This window comes from Dendrobates tinctorius, unplaced genomic scaffold (genome assembly GCF_039654945.1).
Source record: "Dendrobates tinctorius isolate UK_male_01 unplaced genomic scaffold, ASM3965494v1 ptg000194l, whole genome shotgun sequence".
NCBI lineage: Eukaryota > Metazoa > Chordata > Amphibia > Anura > Dendrobatidae > Dendrobates > Dendrobates tinctorius.
In genome coordinates this window covers 970,423-989,467 of record NW_027361861.1, presented here as the reverse complement: position 1 = coordinate 989,467, position 19,045 = coordinate 970,423, and the positions used below count along the sequence as shown (strand labels likewise).

At 44.2% G+C, this 19,045-nt stretch overlaps 1 protein-coding gene across 7 annotated transcripts in view; it reads right to left on the bottom strand.

Moving 5' to 3' along the window:
- NUMB (NUMB endocytic adaptor protein) overlaps positions 1-19,045 on the bottom strand; it is a 127,678-nt gene that overhangs the window by 19,107 nt on the left and 89,526 nt on the right. For 4 of the 7 annotated variants that reach the window (XM_073552678.1, XM_073552676.1, XM_073552674.1 and 1 more), the window contains 3 exons: positions 18,094-18,126; positions 14,128-14,202; positions 13,568-13,708 (listed from right to left, as the gene is read on the bottom strand). In XM_073552678.1, the coding sequence (XP_073408779.1) occupies positions 13,568-13,708; positions 14,128-14,202; positions 18,094-18,126 (249 nt within the window). Of the gene's footprint in view, positions 1-13,567; positions 13,709-14,127; positions 14,266-18,093; positions 18,127-19,045 lie in introns of all 7 variants that reach the window. The other 3 variants (XM_073552680.1, XM_073552677.1, XM_073552679.1) reach the window with 2 other exon arrangements.

Below are 19,045 nucleotides of genomic sequence, written 5' to 3'. Positions count from 1 at the left end.
TTGTACTTCATGTTAGTGGTAAAATTTCATTCAAATAACTTGCGTTTATTTGTGAAAAAAAACGGAAATTAGGCGAAAATTTTGCAATTTTCCAACTTTGAATTTTTATGCCCTTAAATCACAGAGATACGGCACACAAAAACTTGATAAGTAACATTTCCCACATGTTTACTTTACATCAGCACAATTTTGGAACCAAAATTTTTTTTGTTAGGAAGTTATAAGGGTTAAAAGTTGACCAGCGATTTCTCATTTTTGCACCACCATTTTATTTTTACGGACCACATCACATTGGAAGCCACTTTGAGGGGTCTATATGATAGAAAATACCCAAAAGTGACACCATTCTAAAAACTGCACCCCTTAAGGTGCTCAAAACCACATTCAAGAAGTTTATTAACCCTTCAGATACTTCACAGGAATTTTTTATTTAAAAAAAAAAATAAAAAATGAACTTTTCCACAAAAAAATACTTCAGGTTCAATTTTTTTTATTTTACCAAGGGTAACAGGAGAAATTGGACTGCAAAAGTTATTGTGCAATTTGTCCTGAGTACGCTGATACCTGATATGTGAGGGGGAACCACTGTTTCGGCGCATGGCAGAGCTCAGAAGGGAAGGAGCGCCGTTTGACTTTTTCAATGCAAAATTGGCTGGAATTCAGATCGGACGCCATGTCGCGTTTGGAGAGCCCCTGATGTACCTAAACAGTGGAAACCCCCCACAAGTGACCCCATTTTGGAAACTAGACCCCCCAAGGAACTTATCTAGATATGTGATGAGAACTTTGAACCACAAGGGCTTCACAGAAGTTTATAACGTACAGCGGTACAATTAAAAAATCATTTTTTCCACAAAAATGATCTTTTCACCCCCAATTTTTATTTTCCCAAGGGTAACAGGACCCTAAAAGTTATTGTGCAATTTGTCCTGAGCACGCTGATATCCCACATGTGAGGGTAGACCACTATTTGGGCGCATGGCAGAGCTCGGAAGGGAAGCAGTGCCATTTGACGTTTTTGGCTGGAATTGAGATGGGACACCATGTCGCGATTGGAAAACCCCTGATGTACCAAAACAGTGGAAACCCGCCACAAATGACACCATTTTGGAAACTAAACCCCCAAGGAACTTATCTAGATGTGTGGTGAGAACTTTGAACCCCCCGAGTGCTTCACAGAGAAATTGGACCCCAAAAGTTGTTTTGCAAATTGTCCTGAGTAGGCTGATACCCTATATGTGGGGGTAAAACACTGTTTGGGCGCATGGCAGAGCTTGGAAGGGAAGGAGCACCATTTGACTTTTTCAACGCAGAATTGGCTGGAATTGAGATCCAATGCCATGTTGCATTTGGAGAGCACCTGATGTGCCCAAATAGTGTAAACCCCCAATTCTAACTCCAACCCGAACCCCAACACACCCCTAACCCTAATCTCAGGCCTAACCCTAATGGGAAAATGGAAATAAATACATTTTCTTTTAATTTTATTATTTTTCCCCCTAACAAAGGGGGTGATAACGGGGAGGTTTGATTTACTATTTATGGCGGTTTTTATGTTTGGCAGCTGTCACACGCTAAAAGACGCTTTTTATTGTAAACACGGGTATTACGTACCTGGTAATGTGTTTTTTCATGAGACATGACGGCACCACGAGAGAGGGGATCCGCCCAGCGAGGACAGGAAACCTTCAAGATAAAAGGGGCGGCTCCTCTCTCCGCATCAGTTGTTTTTACAGAGCACGAGAGGAACTCCGCAGGTTAGTGGACACATAAATACATATTTTATACTGCTAAATTTCCAACCTCAAGGGAGTATATAATACTAACAAAACACCCAACTAATGACGTGATCAAATAGGGCGGGAATATAAGGGTGCCGTCATGTCTCATGAAAAAACACATTACCAGGTACGTAATACCCGTGTTTTTCCATTCTACATGACGGCACCACGAGAGAGTTACAGAGATTTGTATTCTCTTTAGGGGGGGGGGGGATCACTGCCTGTAACACTCTTCTCCCAAATGTGAGATCAGAGGCAGCAGATAGGTCTAATCTGTAATGTCTGAAAAAGGTAGATGGAGAGGACCAAGTGGCCGCCTTACAGATTTGGTCGATGGAGATGTCAGCTCTCTCCACCCAGGACGTTGCCATGGCCCTCGTGGAGTGGGCTTTTAGGCCCTCTGGAACAGCCCTGCCTGCACTACTATATGCTAACATGATGGCATCTCTCACCCATCTAGCTATAGTCTGCTTAGAGGCTTTAAGGCCTTTTCTTGCCCCCTGGTATGAGACAAATAAGGCCCTCTGTTTTCTCCAAGGTCTTGTCATGTCTAAATACTGTAGGATACATCTCCTAACGTCTAAGCAATGAAGTCTCTCCTCCCTCTGTTTACCGGGGTTAGGACAAAAAGATGGTAGGACTATCTCCTCAGCCCTGTGGAATTTTGACACTACCTTAGGGAGGTATGCTGGGTCTAATTTTAACACAACTCTATTGTCCATGACCTGAGTGTATTGCGGGTCTGCTGATAGTGCGTGTAAGTCCCCAACCGTACGGGCCGATGTGAGTGCCACTAATAAAGCTGTCTTTAAAGTTAACACTTTATCTGATGTTGCGTTTAGTGGTTCAAATGGACTTTCTGTCAGAGATAGAACTAAATTTAGATCCCAGGGAGGAGGCATAGGAGACAGGACAGAGTCAGCACTAGTACAGGCCCGGATAAATCTGGCCACCCATCTATTGTTTGCCAGGTCATAGTTGAATAAGTCTGCCAGGGCTGAAACGTGAACTTTGAGGGTGCTGACAGCTAACCCCAACTCTAAGCCCTTCTGCAGGAACTCCAGTACTGCCCCTATCAGTACTTCTCCCTCCTGTATCAGGCCAGAGGTAGATAAAAATTTTCTCTATATCCTTCCATAAATTTTTGTAGCCACTGGTTTTCTGCTACTGAGTAAGGTGGATATTAACCCCGCTGAGAAACCTTTTTTCTCTAACAGTGACCTTTCAAATTCCAGGCTGTCAAATACAGCCTGGACTTCGGAGGGCAACTGAAGGGACCCTGTGTTAGCAGGTCGTGGTCCTCTGGGAGCACCCATGGGTCCGCCACCGACATCACTCTCAGCCAGTAGAACCACGGTCTTTTCGGCCAAAAGGGAGCTATCATAATTACTCTGGCTTGGTCCTCCCTGATCTTCCTCAGAACTGCTGGAATGAGGCACACTGGAGGGAAGGCATACATGAGACCTGGTGTCCACTTTATCCTGAAGGCGTCTACTGCCAACGGCCAGTCTGCTGGACTTAGGGACCAGAATTTTTGAACCTTCTTGTTGGTTTTTGAGGCGAAGAGATCTATGATGGGTTTCCCCCACATATGCACAATCCGTTGAAAAATGGACTATCTTAGGCGCCATTCTCCTTGCCTCAGGTGGTTCCTGCTCAGAAAGTCTGCCTTCAGGTTGTCTACGCCTCGAATATGCAGGGCCGATGATGAAAAGAACTGGTGTTCTGCTAGATTCATGATCCTTTTTGCTATTCGCATCAGGGACCAAGAACGGGTGCCCCCCTGGTGGTTCACATATGCGACTGCTGTACGGTTGTCTGATAGGACTCTCACATGATGTCCTCTTAGGTGTGTCAACAATCCCTCCAGCGCTCTTTCGATGGCTAGTAGCTCCCACTCGTTTGAGGATAATTCCTTTCCTCCTGGAGCCAGGGATCCTGGAGCCACCGTGTGTCTAGATGGGCTCCCCAGCCCCATGGACTGGCGTCCGTTGTGACTACTCTGGAGGCCGTGTATGTCCAGGGCACTCCTCTTGGAGAGGACTCTATCTGTAACCACCACTTGAGCGACTGGAGTACAGGGTCCGGGAGGGTGAGCTTCTGCTCTAACTGCCCCTAAAGCCTCAGGTCGTTTTGTAGAACACACCACTGAAGTTCTCTTGTGTGAAACTGTGCCCATTTTACTGTTGGTATGCAGGAAGTTAGGGACCCCAACACTGACGTGGCCCTTCTCAGAGTTGTTTTTTTTTTTTTTTTTAATGTTGCCATGATTAGATTTTTGATCTTCTCTTTTTTTCTCCTCTGGGAGGCGACACTCCTGTACCACCGAGTCCAATGTTAGGCCCAAAAAAATTTTGGATCATTGCTGGTACCAGTTTAGATTTTTTGAGGTTCAGTTGCCAACCCAGGGTCTGTAGTGTCTCCATCACTATTTTGACTTGTTCTTGACAGTGAGAGAAATTTCTTCCCACTATCAAGAAGTCGTCCAGATATGGTATCACCAGAGTGTCTTTTTCCCTGAGATGGGCTGTGACCTCTGCAATTAATTTTGTGAAGACTCGGGGAGCTATCGCTACACCAAAGGGAAGAGCCCTGTATTGAAAGTGACACCACTGAGACCTTATCTGAACCGCCACTCTGAGATATTTGCGGTCTTGTTGCCGGATCGTGACATGATAGTAAGCATCCTTGAGATCCAGGACTGCCATGTAGCACTGAGGATAAAGGAGCTTCACCACTGACCTTATCGCTTCCATCTTGAATGATGGAACTATCAGATATTTGTTGAGGCCTTTCAAATTTATAATAGTCCTCCAGGAATTGTCTGGCTTTTTTATAAGAAATAGGGGGGAGTAAAAACCTTCCTTCTCTTTTTCCGGAATTTCTTCCAGGACCTGTTTTTCTAGAAGTGATAATACTTCTCCTTCCAGACTTTTTTGTTTTTCTTGAGATGACTGTACTGGAGTCTGCATGTATCTTCGTGGCGGCCAGTGGTGAAATCTTAATTCCAGACCCGACCCTATTATTTGTCGGATCCAGGTACTGGATGAGATCCTCTCCCAGGCTGGGAGGAAGTGAGAGAGCCTTCCCCCCACTTGAGAAGGACCGTCACTGTGAGGGTTTTTTGGTGTCTTTGGAGGGCTTGCCGAAATAGAAGCCTCTCCCACCTCTGGCTCGCTTGTCAGAATTGTTTCTGTCTCGATCCCTGTACTGCTGTCTTCTGAATTTTCGGCCCTTCTGAAAGGAGCGCCAAAAGGCCTGAAATGGCTGTTTTGGGAAATTCTTCTTGTCGCCGGCTTTCTCCAACACGTCATCCAATGGCGGTCTAAACAGGAAATTTCCCTCACATGGCAGAGAGCAGTGTTTCATCTTTGCCTGAGTGTCCCCCGGCCAGCATTTGAGCATACTGCCCGGCGTCCTACATTGGTTAAGGCCGCTGACTTTGCTGCTAGCCTGGCTGAATCTCCTGAAGCCTCAGCAAGAAAGAATGCCGCTGCTCTGATGGCCAGTAATGCTTCCAGAATAGATTCCTCTCTTTGCTCTAGCTGGTCTTCCAGGTTTTCCACCCATATTTTCAGGGACCTAGCCACAAAAGTGGCCGTGATGGCGGGCCTTAGTGCCCCAGCCGAGACCTCCCAGGCCATCTTAAGACAATTGTCTGTCTTTCAGCCCAGAGGTTCTTTTAGAGAACCTAAATCCTCAAAGGGTAGGGAGGATTTCCTGGCGAGTTTTGATATCACTACATCAATTTTTGGAGCTCTATCCCAGGATGAGGATGCCTCTTCCTCAAAGGGGTACCTCCTTTTTAGGGAATTGATTATCTGGGACTTCTCTGGATTTTCCCATTCCCGTTTTAGGAGTCCTTCCAATTCATTAATAGGGAAGGCTCTACGTTTTTTTTCTTTTGTAGTCCACTAAACATGAGTTCCTGAGCTGTCTTTTTTGCTTGCTCATCTACCAGCTATCCGTATCCGCTGATTGTAATGCCCTCACTGATTTGCAAACCTCTGTTTGAATTAGGGATCTCAGACTGTCAGAGAATGAGGGTGTCTCTTCCGATACTGTCTTGTTAATACAATCCTGGCACAATCTTTTATTCCAGGATGCTCCTAAGGGACTATTGCATAAAGGACATTCTTTATTTTTATTTTATTTTTTTTTCCCTACTCTTCTTAGGGACCTCCTATACTCCACCCCGCCAATGTATGTAAAATAGGGGAGAGAGGAGACAAGAGAGAGAAAGAGAACAGACATTAGAGTGCTGGACTTTCTCGAAGTTCACTCACCACTAGGACACTTCACAGAACGGATACCGGATCTGGAGGCTGACTGGTCTTCTCACTGTCTCCCAAAGAGACTAGGGACCCCTCCTTTTTGCGGCGACGATCCGTCCGTGTGCTGCCCGAGTGGCTCCCACTGCTGCTGCAGCGTGTCTGGCTCTTCTCCTCTGAGCGCAACCGCCTCTCCTTCGCCGCCTGGTGCAGCTGCAAGTGCTCTGGCGAAGGGCTCTCCATTTTATAAACTGCTTAACTGCTGCTGTTTTGTGATGAGAGCAGTCACATCTAACCAAATAATGGTGTGGTGACGCCTGCCAGCACCTCCTGTTGCCTATAACACTCTATTTTTTTATTTTTTTTTTTAAATTAATTGGTACACCTGGTTGATCCTGCACCTGCCAGCCGCTTGCACTTCCTGGTTATGCCCCCACGCCTGCGCACTATAGCTGGCCTATGTGCACACCCGGCAATCACATCCGGTGCGTGCTCTCCTCCGGTGCCCATGCTCCCTTCAGTCGTAAGCACGGCTGAAGCACGCACCAGGCGATGCGCGTTCCCCTGACCCGTGCACCCTTCACTTCCGGTGCGCGTCAGGGGTCACTTCCGGTATGCGCCTGGAATGCTTCCCGTACTTGCGGTCTGTTCTCGGTGTTCCGATGCCATGGACCTCCCGAGCAGCTCTCTTATAGCGCAGTTTGTCAGCCATACCTTGCACTGCCACCACTGTTTCAGTGTACCGTATCAGAGAGACCCGCTGTCGCCCGTCAAACCTGCCGACTGGTCTTACCGGGAGAAGCAACTGCACTACCACCACTGACAACGGGTACTGGATCGGAGAGCCCCGCTATCGCCCGTCATACCTGTAGTCCAGCCTTACCAGGTGAAGCATCTCCACTGCCACTGAAATCAGGTAATTCCTCATCAGGGCCGTTTCTGTAGTGCCTGTCTCAACAGGGAGGGTACCCACATAGCCTCCGTGGAGCTTTAATTCTGCCTTGACACCGATGTGTCTCACAGGCTGCATGGCCACTATATGTCGACAGGGAGGGAGCACGGAAAGTGGCCTCCGTGGACTTCTATGGGGCAAGTTTTGGTCATCTTGGAGGGTACACGAACCATGGTCTCCGAGGCATCATTACTTCACCCGGGCAACTGCCTCACGAGCTGTGGCCATGCACTCGCTCAGGGGGGACATAGGAATATATGGCCCCCGAGGCGACTACCGGTACCTGGTGACGGGTGTAGCAGACCAGTGCCTGCCAGTAATCACCCGACCCAGGCCCAGGCATCCTCTTCTTTCTTCTTTCTTCCAGAATCTTCAAGAGCTTTTCATCTTGAGGGTTCCCCATCGAGGACAGGAAACCAACTGATGCGGAGAGAGGAGCCGCCCCTTTTATCTTGAAGGTTTCCTGTCCTCGCTGGGCAGATCCCCTCTCTGGTGGTGCCGTCATGTAGAATGGAAAAAAATAGTTTTTGCATCACCACATATTGAGAGCTATAATTTTTCCGTATTTTGACCCACTGAGTCATGTGAGGTCTTATTTTTTGCGGGATGAGTTGACGTTTTTATTGGTACCATTTTCGGGCACGTGACATTTTTTGATTGCTTTTTATTCCGATTTTTGGGACGCAGAATGAACAAAAACCAGCGTATCATGAATTTCTTTTGGGGGGTGCGTTTCCACCGTTCCGTGTGCGGTAAAATTGATAAAGCGCTTTTATTCTTCGGGTCAGTACGGTTACAGCGATACCTCATTTATGTAGCTTTTTGTGTTTTGGCGGTTTTATGCAATGAAAACTATTTTATATAAAAAAATAATTATTTTTGCATCGCTTTATTCTGCAAGCTATAACTTTTTTTATTTTTTCACTGATGCTGTATGGCGGCTCGTTTTTTGCGGGACAAGATGACGTTTTCAGCGGTACCATGGATATTTATATGCGTCTTTTTGATCGCGCGTTATTGCACTTTTTGTTCGGCGGTATGATAAATCATTTTTTGCTTCGTTTTTTATTTTTATTTTTTAAGGGGTTCGCTAAAGGGGTTAACTAATGGGACAGTTTTATAAGGCGGGTCGTTACGGACGCGGCGATACCAAATGTGTACTTTTATTGTTTTTTTTCTTTTTTTTATTTCCAAAAAATGAATTTATTGGGGAATATTTTTTTTTTCTAATTTATTTAGCGATTTTTTTAAAATTATTTTTAACTTTATTAGGTTGTCCCAGGGGGGACATCACTGTCCTGTGACAGATAGCTGATCTGTCACATCACAGATCACTGTGACACATTGTGCCGGGTGTCAGCTGTGATAATTAGCTGACACCCGGCCGCGATCAGCGGCGCTCACCATGTGGGCGCCGCTGATCGCTGTGACGTACTATCCCGTCCCTGGGAATTAAGTCCCAGGGCACATGTACGGGATAGTACGTCACATGGGATTAAGGGGTTAAAATTCACAGACCACATACAACACAAACAAAAAAAAAAAAACAAAAAACACCAGAAAATGTGCCTGATCAGTAACAACTTCTTCCCTTAAGGGCCAGTCACACTAAGAGATATCGCTAGCAATATCGCTATAACTAGTGACGTTATAGCGATATTGCTAGCGATATCTCTGTGTGTGATACTTACCTACGACCGGCTCCCCCGCTGGTTATCGCTGATCGCGCGAGAACGTTCAGGACTGTTTCTCGTCGTCAGCTTCCTGCGGCGCTTCCTGCTGTGAAGACGAGCGACGCGCGGGCGGGAGGACGCAGAATCGCCTGGTGTGACAGCTAAGTAGCGACCCCCGTCCCCAGCGATGTCGCAATTGAGATCTGCATGTGTGGCAGCTCACTAGCGACCACTTAGCGATGCACCAGCGATCCTGACCGCGTCATATCGCTGGTCGGGATCGCTGGTACATCGCTAAGTGTGACAGTACCTTTACTTGTGAGCTGCTGCCAAGGGTCGGGGAGACAAAGAAGGAGCTGGTGATAACCCAGGGACAATCGGGAGGAAAAGAAGCTCGGGACCCTCCCTCCGACCTCAAAACTCGGCCAGCAGCTATAGATTATACAGTTGTGGCCAAAAGCATTGACACCCCTGCCATTCTGTCAGATAATACTCAGTTTCTTTCTCAAAATGATTGCAAACAAATTCTTTGGTATTATCTTCATTTAATTTGTCTTAAATGAAAAAACACAAAGAATTGTCCTAAAGCCAAATTGGATATAATTCCACACCAAACATACAAAAAAGAGGGTGAACAAAAGTATTGGCACTGTTCGAAAAATCATGTGATGCTTCTCTAATTTGTGTAATTAACAGCACCTGTAACTTACCTGTGGCACCTAACAGGTGTTGGCAATAACTAAATCACACTTGCAGCCAGTTGACATGGATTAAAGTTGACTCAACCTCTGTCCTGTGTCCTTGTGTGTACCACATTGAGCATGGAGAAAAGAAATAAGACCAAAGAACTGTCTGAGGACTTGAGAAACCAAATTGTGAGGAAGCATGAGTAATCTCAAGGCTACAAGTCCATCTCCAAAGACCTGAATGTTCCGGTGTCTACCGTGCTTGACCGTGTGCATGGCATTATGAAGCCTGTAGACTACCAACAAATTTTGCAGCATAATGTAGGGCCCAGTGTGAGACAGCTGGGTCTCCCTCAGAGGTCATGGGTCCTCCAGCAGGACAATGACCCAAAACACTTCAAAAAGCACTAGAAAATGGTTTGAGAGAAAGCACTGGAGACTTCTAAGGTGGCCAGCAATGAATCCAGACCTGAATCCCATAGAATACCTGTGGAGAGATCTAAAAATGGCAGTTTGGAGAAGGCACCCTTCAAATATCAGGGACCTGGAGCAGTTTGCCAAAGAAGAATGGTCTAAAATTCTAGCAGAGCATTGTAGGAAACTCATTGACGGTTACCGGAAGCGATTGGTCGCAGTTATTTTGGCTAAAGGTTGCGCAACCAAGTATTAGGCTGAGGGTGCCAATACTTTTGTCTGGTCCATTTTGGAGTTTTGTGTGAAATGATCAATGTTTTGCTTCATTCTCTTTTGTGTTTTTTCATTTAAGACAAATTAAATGAAGATAATACCAAAGAATTTGTGTTTGCAATCATTTTCAGGAAGAAACTGAGTATTATCTGACAGAATTGCAGAGGTGCCAATACTTTTGGCCACAACTGTAGATTAAGCAGTTAGGGGGGATCCGGTCCATCTACTCCAGACTTTGGCTTACGGGCCCGTTACACATCGATATCGCTAGCAATATCGTCACTGCTTTTGTGACGCAGCAGCGATATTGCTAGCGATATCGCTACATGTGATACCTCCGACTGGCTCCCCCGCTGATTATCGCTGATCGTCGGGCGCTTCCTGTGGTGCCAACGAGCGACGCGGGCGGGAGGACGTCAGGATCGCCGCATCTGACAGGTAAGTAGCGACCCCCGACCGCTGCTATGTCGCTGGTGAGATCTGCCCGTTTGGCAGCTCACTAGTGACCACTTCGCGATGCACCAGCGATCCATATTTTTGTCGGGATCGCTGGTGCATCGCTAAATGTAACGGTACCCTTACAGATGTAAAGATTCACTGCTGATTTCCATTCAGAAATGGTCGGTGTTCGGTGAGACCACCATGCCTTGTAAGACACTAGTGAGCAGTAAACAAGGACTCAACTAGTAACAGCCTGTCTGATGTCAGAGTACTGATGAGGATCCATGGAAGAAAAAAAATAAATAAAAAGGGTCGTCCTGGGGTCCTCTGTGAGGGATATCCCCATACTGTCATGTAGAAATCTGACCAACTGTGTCCAGTATCCTCTAATCTCTGGAGAACTCCACAGCAGTTGGAAGAACTTTGTTTTTGGGGCACGCCCCCGGGGAGCTGGGGATGAACCCTACACATCTTGGTTGTGATGCATGTACAATGGAGGATGTAGAGTTGTACGGCTGTCCCAGAAAAGCTAGGAGAAACCAAACTTTGGGGTCTCCAACATGGGCTTCCATTGCTCTACAGACGTTGTACCAACATCTGCCTCCCAGGCCAGTTCCATCCGCATATGGGGCAGAGGAATGCTCTTCATCTGGTTGAAAACACTAATGTAGGACATGTGTTTGACTGGGAGATGGGGTGCAACAACAACAGAGCCAGTCTTGTAGAGCAGTAGGAGCATTTGGAAACGGATGTTGTAGAGTGCCCTTAGGCTGCAGGAAGAGTAAATTATTCAAAAGATTTGTCTGCTTCCTTCTGGAATGAAGGGCACCAACTGCGCAAATAAAACTTTATAACCAAACAAAACTACTGTACAAAATATAAAAAAACAATGACTCACTATTTTATGAAGATTATATTGAAATGCAAGCTGTAAAATAATGTCAAAAGGTGAACGTAAAATAATGTCCAAAGGTGAAAGTAAAACCTGACAGTTTTCTTCAAATAAAACCTTGACACGTCACTCTTATTAGGGAGGTTTCCAATGCAGTTGGCAATTACTGCCGTGTTGTAAATGCCAGTTTTAGTTCAGTAATCTGGCCTTAGGAGATGATAAAAAATGGATCCATCAAAGCGCTAATGGCTCAGTCTTTAATATAAATGGGTATTAATGAACATACATGTGTACAATAAAGTCTTTCAAGGTTCTGCCATTTTTTAAGGCAGGAACAAAGCTGCAGACTTGGGCCATTCTGGTCATCCAAAATACCAGACGGCACTCCTGAATGCTTGTATGAATAAAGCATAAACCTCAAATTAAGAAAAATTTGGCCATGTAATCTGAGAGCAGAGATGTAGGAGCAGAGAGCCTGATTCCAGCGATATACCACAGTCAGTTGGGTGCGGTGGTTCTGATAGAACCCCTATTTGCTCTGCTGCACATCTAGCAGAGCTCAGAATACTGATCTGTGTAGAACCCCATTTACACCGCTGATTGGCAGCTTTCTGTCATTGCACAGTGTACACAGGAAACTGCCAATCAGTGTTGTGAGCGGGGTTGAACAGAGCAGGTGACTAGAAGGCACGAGACATCTAGTCCTGTAGTGATGATCTCCTGCTGATAAAGCGATTTTTTTGAAACAGCAAAATACAGGCCAGCAAGCGAGACCTCATTGGAATCATGGTCTCTGCTCTTAAATCATGCTATTCTCGGATTACACTAACACCTAGAGTTCTAGTCCTCTTCCTCTCTGAAGAGACAATTTGCATAATTAGCATATTTCCCAGAGGAGCATTGTGGCTTTAAGTCTCCTCACCTCGACATGCTTAGCAAGGAGAAATGATACTTCTAGGATATCTGTCAGATGCCTTCCTCACAGCCAAACCAGATCTCACACTTTGCACTGACGAGGGGCAGTACCCCGAAACACAGTGTCTGCAAACTGAGATTATGGTTTGGCTTTTATTCTAAAGCCCCCGTTACACACTGCGATATTGCTAGCAATATAGCTGTAAAGTCACCGATTTTGTGACGTTGCAGCGATATCGCTAGCGATATCGCTGCATGCGATACTTACCTCCGACCGGCTCCCCCACAGGTTATCGCTGATCGCGCGAGAAGCTCCTGGACCATTCCTCGTCGGTCACTTTCTGCGGCGCTTCCTGTGGCGCAGACGAGCGACGCGTGGAAAGATGACAGGATCGCCGCGTCTGACAGGTAAGTAGCGACCCCCCGACCCCTGTTATGTCGCTGGTGAGGTCTGCCTGTGTAGCAGCTCACTAGCGACCACCTAGCGATGCACCAGCGATCCTGACCGCGTCATATCGCTAGTCGGGATCGCTGGTGCATCGCTAGGTGTAACGGTACCCTATGTCATGTAACAAGGCTCGTTAAAGGGTCAACATTGACTTTTAGGATTGCTACTCACAGTAGGTGGCACTAGAGTTCTAGTCCTCTTCCTCTCTGAAGAGACAATTTGCATAATTACTGATCGACTACACACACTGGTCAATAGCTGGCTGAGAACAGATCAATAATAGAATTATTCTGTTCCTATTGTGTGCGGCTAAATTCACCATTTACATGCGGTGATGTGCTGCCAATGATAAGAAAAAAAATGTTGCCAGCATAAATGATCAGATCATCCAAGGAATAAGCAAAATACCTTTAACTGGGTGATCAAATGGTTACAAGGACTGATAATTAGGAACGAGCGCTCTAAAAGACTGTCGGTAAAGAACGCCTGTTCAAACCACCTACCACCGCTCAATGCGTCACGGCAGGGTCAATCATTTAAATACACCTTCCCACCTGCTTGGTTTCTCAATCTCCACTCCTCCCCACTGACCCATTTTCCTTAATTGACAGTTCCGATTTCATAGAAAAGCAGAGATAGAGAGAAAAGAAGCAGGTGGGACGTGGGAATTTAAGTGTTTGGTCAGGCCGTGATGCAGCAAGCGCCTGTATGTTATCAGCACAGAATGACTTTAAAACCACTCATTTACTAAATCTCAGCTCCTCCATGCACTTTTTTTTTTTAAATAAAGAGAAAGCAACATCAATAAGTCAAGTACAGACCGTGTCCTTAACAGCCATAAAACAATGACAGATCCATCTCCTTGTTGTTCCATCACGGCATATGTAAGAGAAGGCCCGGTCAAAATTTCTATCTGGAGCACAGAAGGACACTTTTTCAATAGTTTGGTCTACCAGGAGATCCTATGGAGAAAAAAAAAAATATATAGATTAACAGAACTATTTTTCTATATGTAAATAGATTTTTGATTTATTACTTTTGTCAGATTCACGTTATTTTTGTCACCAGTGGGTTTTTCTGTCATTAAACGAGGGGTACCAACAATTTTGACCACGTGTGTATAATTTTTATGTTCTGTAGCTGCCACTGTACAGTCATTTTGTAGATGCCACTTAGTCACAACGGAATTAAAAACTCAACTAAAACCTTTTAAATTCCTTTTTCTCTTTTTTTAAATAAAAAGTTTTTTTTTTTTAAACTGTACCGTAATCCTTATCCACATTTGATCTTTCAATTCAAACATTTCGGGAAAATTAAAATTGGGAAACATCCAAGTACTTTTAATTGCCTCTTTAATGTAAAAACATTTGCATCTTCATACCTTTGTCTTCTCATCCACAACTCTAAGGCCATCGGCAGAAACCCACAGGACCGCCTTGACTGCCTTCTTTCCAGTCTTAAATGTCAGAAAGAAAAAAGGAAATCTTACATGGGCCATCTCTTATGTTTTGCTGAGGGCCTAGAATGAAACATGAGCAAAATATATCTAGAAACAACTCTAGAAGCCTATGTATTCAAGATCCATGCCAAATTCATTCACCAAAGCAAAAGAGAAAAGTTCATAAAAAGCGCTGCAAAGGTGGTGAAGGGCAACTGTTTGACAAACAAGGGACATGGAGACTACAACATATACTTGAGAGTGCAAAGAATTCTGCAGCAAAATTCTTTACCTGGATGGGAGAATCTACTAAGACTTAGGAGACTGCACACATGAATAAGGAGTTACTCCACTGGTACCTTCATCGAAATAAATCATGGTACCACACTGGAAAATGGCATTTAGGCAAAAGACGATGAACCAATTAATACCCATAGACATTTTCACTGGAAAACCAGGAGACAATAGTCGCACAGAGCGGCCATGCTAAGAGCAAAACAGTGATGTACAGAAACTATTATACTGCGGCCTTCTGCACTATAATCTTATTTTGTCTAATCGATAGGGGGGGGGGGGGGGCATGAATTAATATTGTTTATTTCATGGCCTCTTTTTATATTAATATAAAAAAGGTGAATATTCTCAAAATAAATGTATAGTAATCGACAAATAAATTATCTGTATTTTCCTGATCTTATTTGTATCCATATGTAAAAAGCCTGCAAGTGCACCCACAGTCAACTGCGCCTCTTTAATAACCCCTGCTGTTAAGACTTATCTACAAACAGCCTCCATCTCTGCTGTCAAGCAAGCAGCCGGGGTGGCAGATAACTGAAGAGGGGCAATTATTGCTCTAGTCTAAAAATGTAGCAAAATTAAAGGGTAGTCTAACCTTTCTTCAGGAGCGCACCGTTCCACTACCTCCCAGTTTCCGCTCCTGCAGATTAACAATAAGGCTAAGTACAGACTGACTTTTTTGCCCTGCGGATTTTTCCGCGCAGAATTGAAGAAATCCGCAGGTCAAATGACCTGCATTTTTCCTGCAGATTTCTTGCGGTTTTCCCCTGCGGACTTCCCCCTGCAGATTTGGAGAAGGAGCAGGTGGAAAACCGCACAAAAGAAGTAACATGCTGCATATTTTGAACCACAAGAAAACCGCACGGAAAATTCTGCAGCGTCTGCACAGCGTTTCTTTTTTTCTATTGACCAACATGCTACTGTTCATCACAATGCAGATATGCAGCATTTCTGTGCAGCAAAATCCGCTGTGGATCCCGCTGGATATCTGCATCGTGTGCACATGGCCTTAGGCTATATGCCCATGATCATGAATAGTAGAGATTTGGAGGCAGCTTATTTTCGCTGCAGTCCAATTACCGCACTTGTTTGTTAGTACATGCGGATTTACCGCATGTACAAACAGTCTATTGGTGCAAATACGCAGTCTGCGGCGGCTCGTAAACCCACACCGCAAGTGAGTTTAAGCAGTGTATAATGGAACAGTGGGCATGGGCTTTCTATAAATCCCATCCGCAGTGCTTGCAATGTGGAACGCAGCATTTTGGACGCAGTGAAAATACGGTCCTTAGTCATATTTGACCAAATCAGTTCTGGTTGTTATGACCTGTATATATACTATAAAACACATGTCTGAATGGAGCATAGATCAAAATTAGTTTAGAGAGTAACCATAGTCTTAATTTTTTTTCCCCCCACAAAGCAATAGTAAATGTGAAAATTAGAAATCCTGCTATATATCTCAGATAAATCTGATTCTTTCTCCTCCTAAATGGATTCTTAAAAGTTTCAATTCTGGGGTAAAATATGTCTTCAGTGACAGACTTTTCCATTACTTAGAAAGGAGATGGCAGCTGGTGTTTACAAAGCTCAAACTTGCAGCAGAAACTTTGTTTTTGCCTTGGGCTCCACCCTTCTGCATAGAATCTTATAAGCACCAACCATGCTCTTTAATCTCAAAATTTGTCTTGACTGAATACAGATTTTTCACAATTAGTTCATGGCTAAAATTTGTAAGATCAGTCCAGTAGGAGAAACAAGCAGATATCTCTGATAAGACATATTACAAAGTGGTTTCTTTTCATATGTACTATTAATTTATGAAAGCAAAAATTAAAATGATGGTTACGCTTCAAAACAGGTATAGTCACATGCGTCTGACTAGTAGCTGCAAGCAGCCTTTTAGAAAAAAAAAAAAAATGACAAGCACAGGTGAAGCTTGTTCAGCAATTAATAGAAAACCTTGTGCTGCTCACAGCCACGTGGAAAAAGGCACAAAATGATTGCTTGTGTGTAAATACATCACATTACCCTTATTGTATACTCAAAGTTATATAGTAAGTTATAGTTGCATTTAAAAGTTCTAAGCGATTTATAGGAACTATTTTGGAAAGGGACAAGTACACCTAAATGCCATTTTGACAGTGAACAAAGAGCCGTCACCATAGCTGTAGCCGTCCCGCACTGGAATTCCTGCAGACAAATCGTGATCCATTACCATGTAGGCAAGAACCCAGAACTTGTACCCGTCAAAAGTACTGTAATCATGTCTAAATCAGCACAAGCAATGTTCATTGGTAAAATTTGGAGAAAGTCCAGAAAAGATTGATCGGCAAGAATCTGGGAGAATTTTGTCTTCGATTATGGCAGAAAGAAACGGTAATGATTACAAGCATGTGCACGTAAAAGGAGACCTACAACTGGCAGCGTCAAATATGCAGTGATCCAACTGGTTCTAAAAATCAGAAATGTACAGCTTATAGGAATTCTAAAATCCTGCGTTTTAGAAGTAGAATGAAGGAGAGGAATTACCCACCCCAAGAAGAAAAAAAAAGTGCAAACCAGCCTTTACGACGGAAGAGATGCAAAGGATTGGAAAGTGATTATGGGTATTAGTGGTGAGCGAACGTGCTGGGATAAGGTGTTATCGGAGCATGCCCGAGTGCTAACCGAGTGACTGTGGTGCTTGAAAAATATGTTCGGATCCCCACGGGTGCATGTCTCGCAACTGTTCAACCAATGCAACATATGCAGGGATTGCCTAACAAACAAGAAACCTCCGCATGTGTTGCAGGTGTCAACCAGCCATGAGGCACGCAGGTGCGAACTTATTTCTCAAACACGCTGAAGACACTCGGTTAGCACCCGAGCATACTCAGACAACTCCTTATCGGAGAACTTTCACTCATTACTAGTAGCTGTATAAAAAAATAAAATAAAAATAAAAAACATTTGGGCAATGTGTAAAGTTAAAGCGTCAGAATTCCCCCATGTGTAAGATTAGGGAAAACAAACAAACAAACAAAAAACAAAAATCAGCTTCTTCCCCTCCAAAATTGTGTCTACTGCCTGGCTTATAGCAGGGAATTAAGGGTCTTCCTTATTGGATATCTCCTGCTCATAGAAAGGCAATTGTGATAAAATTGCTCTATTTCAGATAGACCGTAATGTTGCATAACCGGCATAGCACAGATTACAAGAAGGTGCAGAGGTATATAACCAGTTTGTCACTGGGACCCTTGTTGGTACAGACATCCCACAAGTGTCATACAGTCTTCCAGGCTGCCCAGGACACCAAAACACCCAAACACCTGAGTGATAGGGAATGGATCACTTTTACATAAAAAAAAATTAAAACACAGAAAAATCTAAATGTGTTGGCAGTCGAATGCAAAAAACACCCATATTTGACCTCTTCCCACAATGTTTCTTGCCCATCCCTCTAATAAGGTCAACATATATGAAAAAAAATGAATTCAAGAAGGATCCAGGTCTATACATGTTTATGCCACAGGAATCTCGAAGTGAAGGCACATGCTGCTATGTACAGTGACCATTTACTACCAGTGTGCAACTCCTTATAAATTTAACCACAGATGGCGATGGACTTACTTTTGCAAAGAAGCCTTTGAAGAATTTCCTTTCCTGGAGGAACAGGGGAGGGGACAAGTCGAGCACTATTATTGCTGGAAGCTACAAGTCTCTCAAGGTTTTCAAATCAGCATGCATCAAATAGCACAGCAAAGAATTAGTAAGCGCTATACAGAAGGAGCAAGCGGATGACATCACTCCCTACGTCCATGCTTGGGAAAGAAGAGGTTAAAAAGGTGGCAGGCAGGCTAAAGTTGCCAGAAGGAGGGGAAGAAAACTACAAAAAAAACCTCAAATGACACCCTGCAATTTCCCATGCAACAAGGGAAAAAATAATCTCAGACCTCATTCCTTCGCAAAATGCCAGTTGCTAATTGCAAAGGAATGAATATGTCAAGTCCATCTTGGCTTTAGACCCGGTTCATTGCACCAGATGAGACTTGTGGGTTTGCACTATAAGATCTAAAAGACTGCATGACGAGCCATGTAATTTGGAGCAGTTAGAAGCCATTTTATCCATATTTCAATTTAAAATATTTAAAAGCCTTTAACAAGTTTTCTAATGCAATGAAACAAGTCTGCAAAATCGGCAGTGGTAGCATTTTTTTTTTAAATTATGAAAACTGCACAACATGGATCCACAAACTACAAAAAGGAGATGCCCATACACATTAATCAGAAATCAACAGCCTCAGCAGTGATTGGTCAATTTTCCAGCACGTCTGGAGATCCAACATCAGGAAAGGATGTTTGGGACAATAATTTTAACATACCTAATCATTTTCTCAAGAGAAATAAGCAGATGCCAGTGTGGCCTAGAAGCTGCTCATTTCCCTCTCCCCAATTAATTATACACGCAACCTCGGCCAAGCATATTTATAGAGGAGCGAGGACAGATATCTGTTGAGCTAACTGTTCTATAATCTGCATGGCCACCTTAACCCACAGCTTTGGTCTTTACCACACTGCTAAG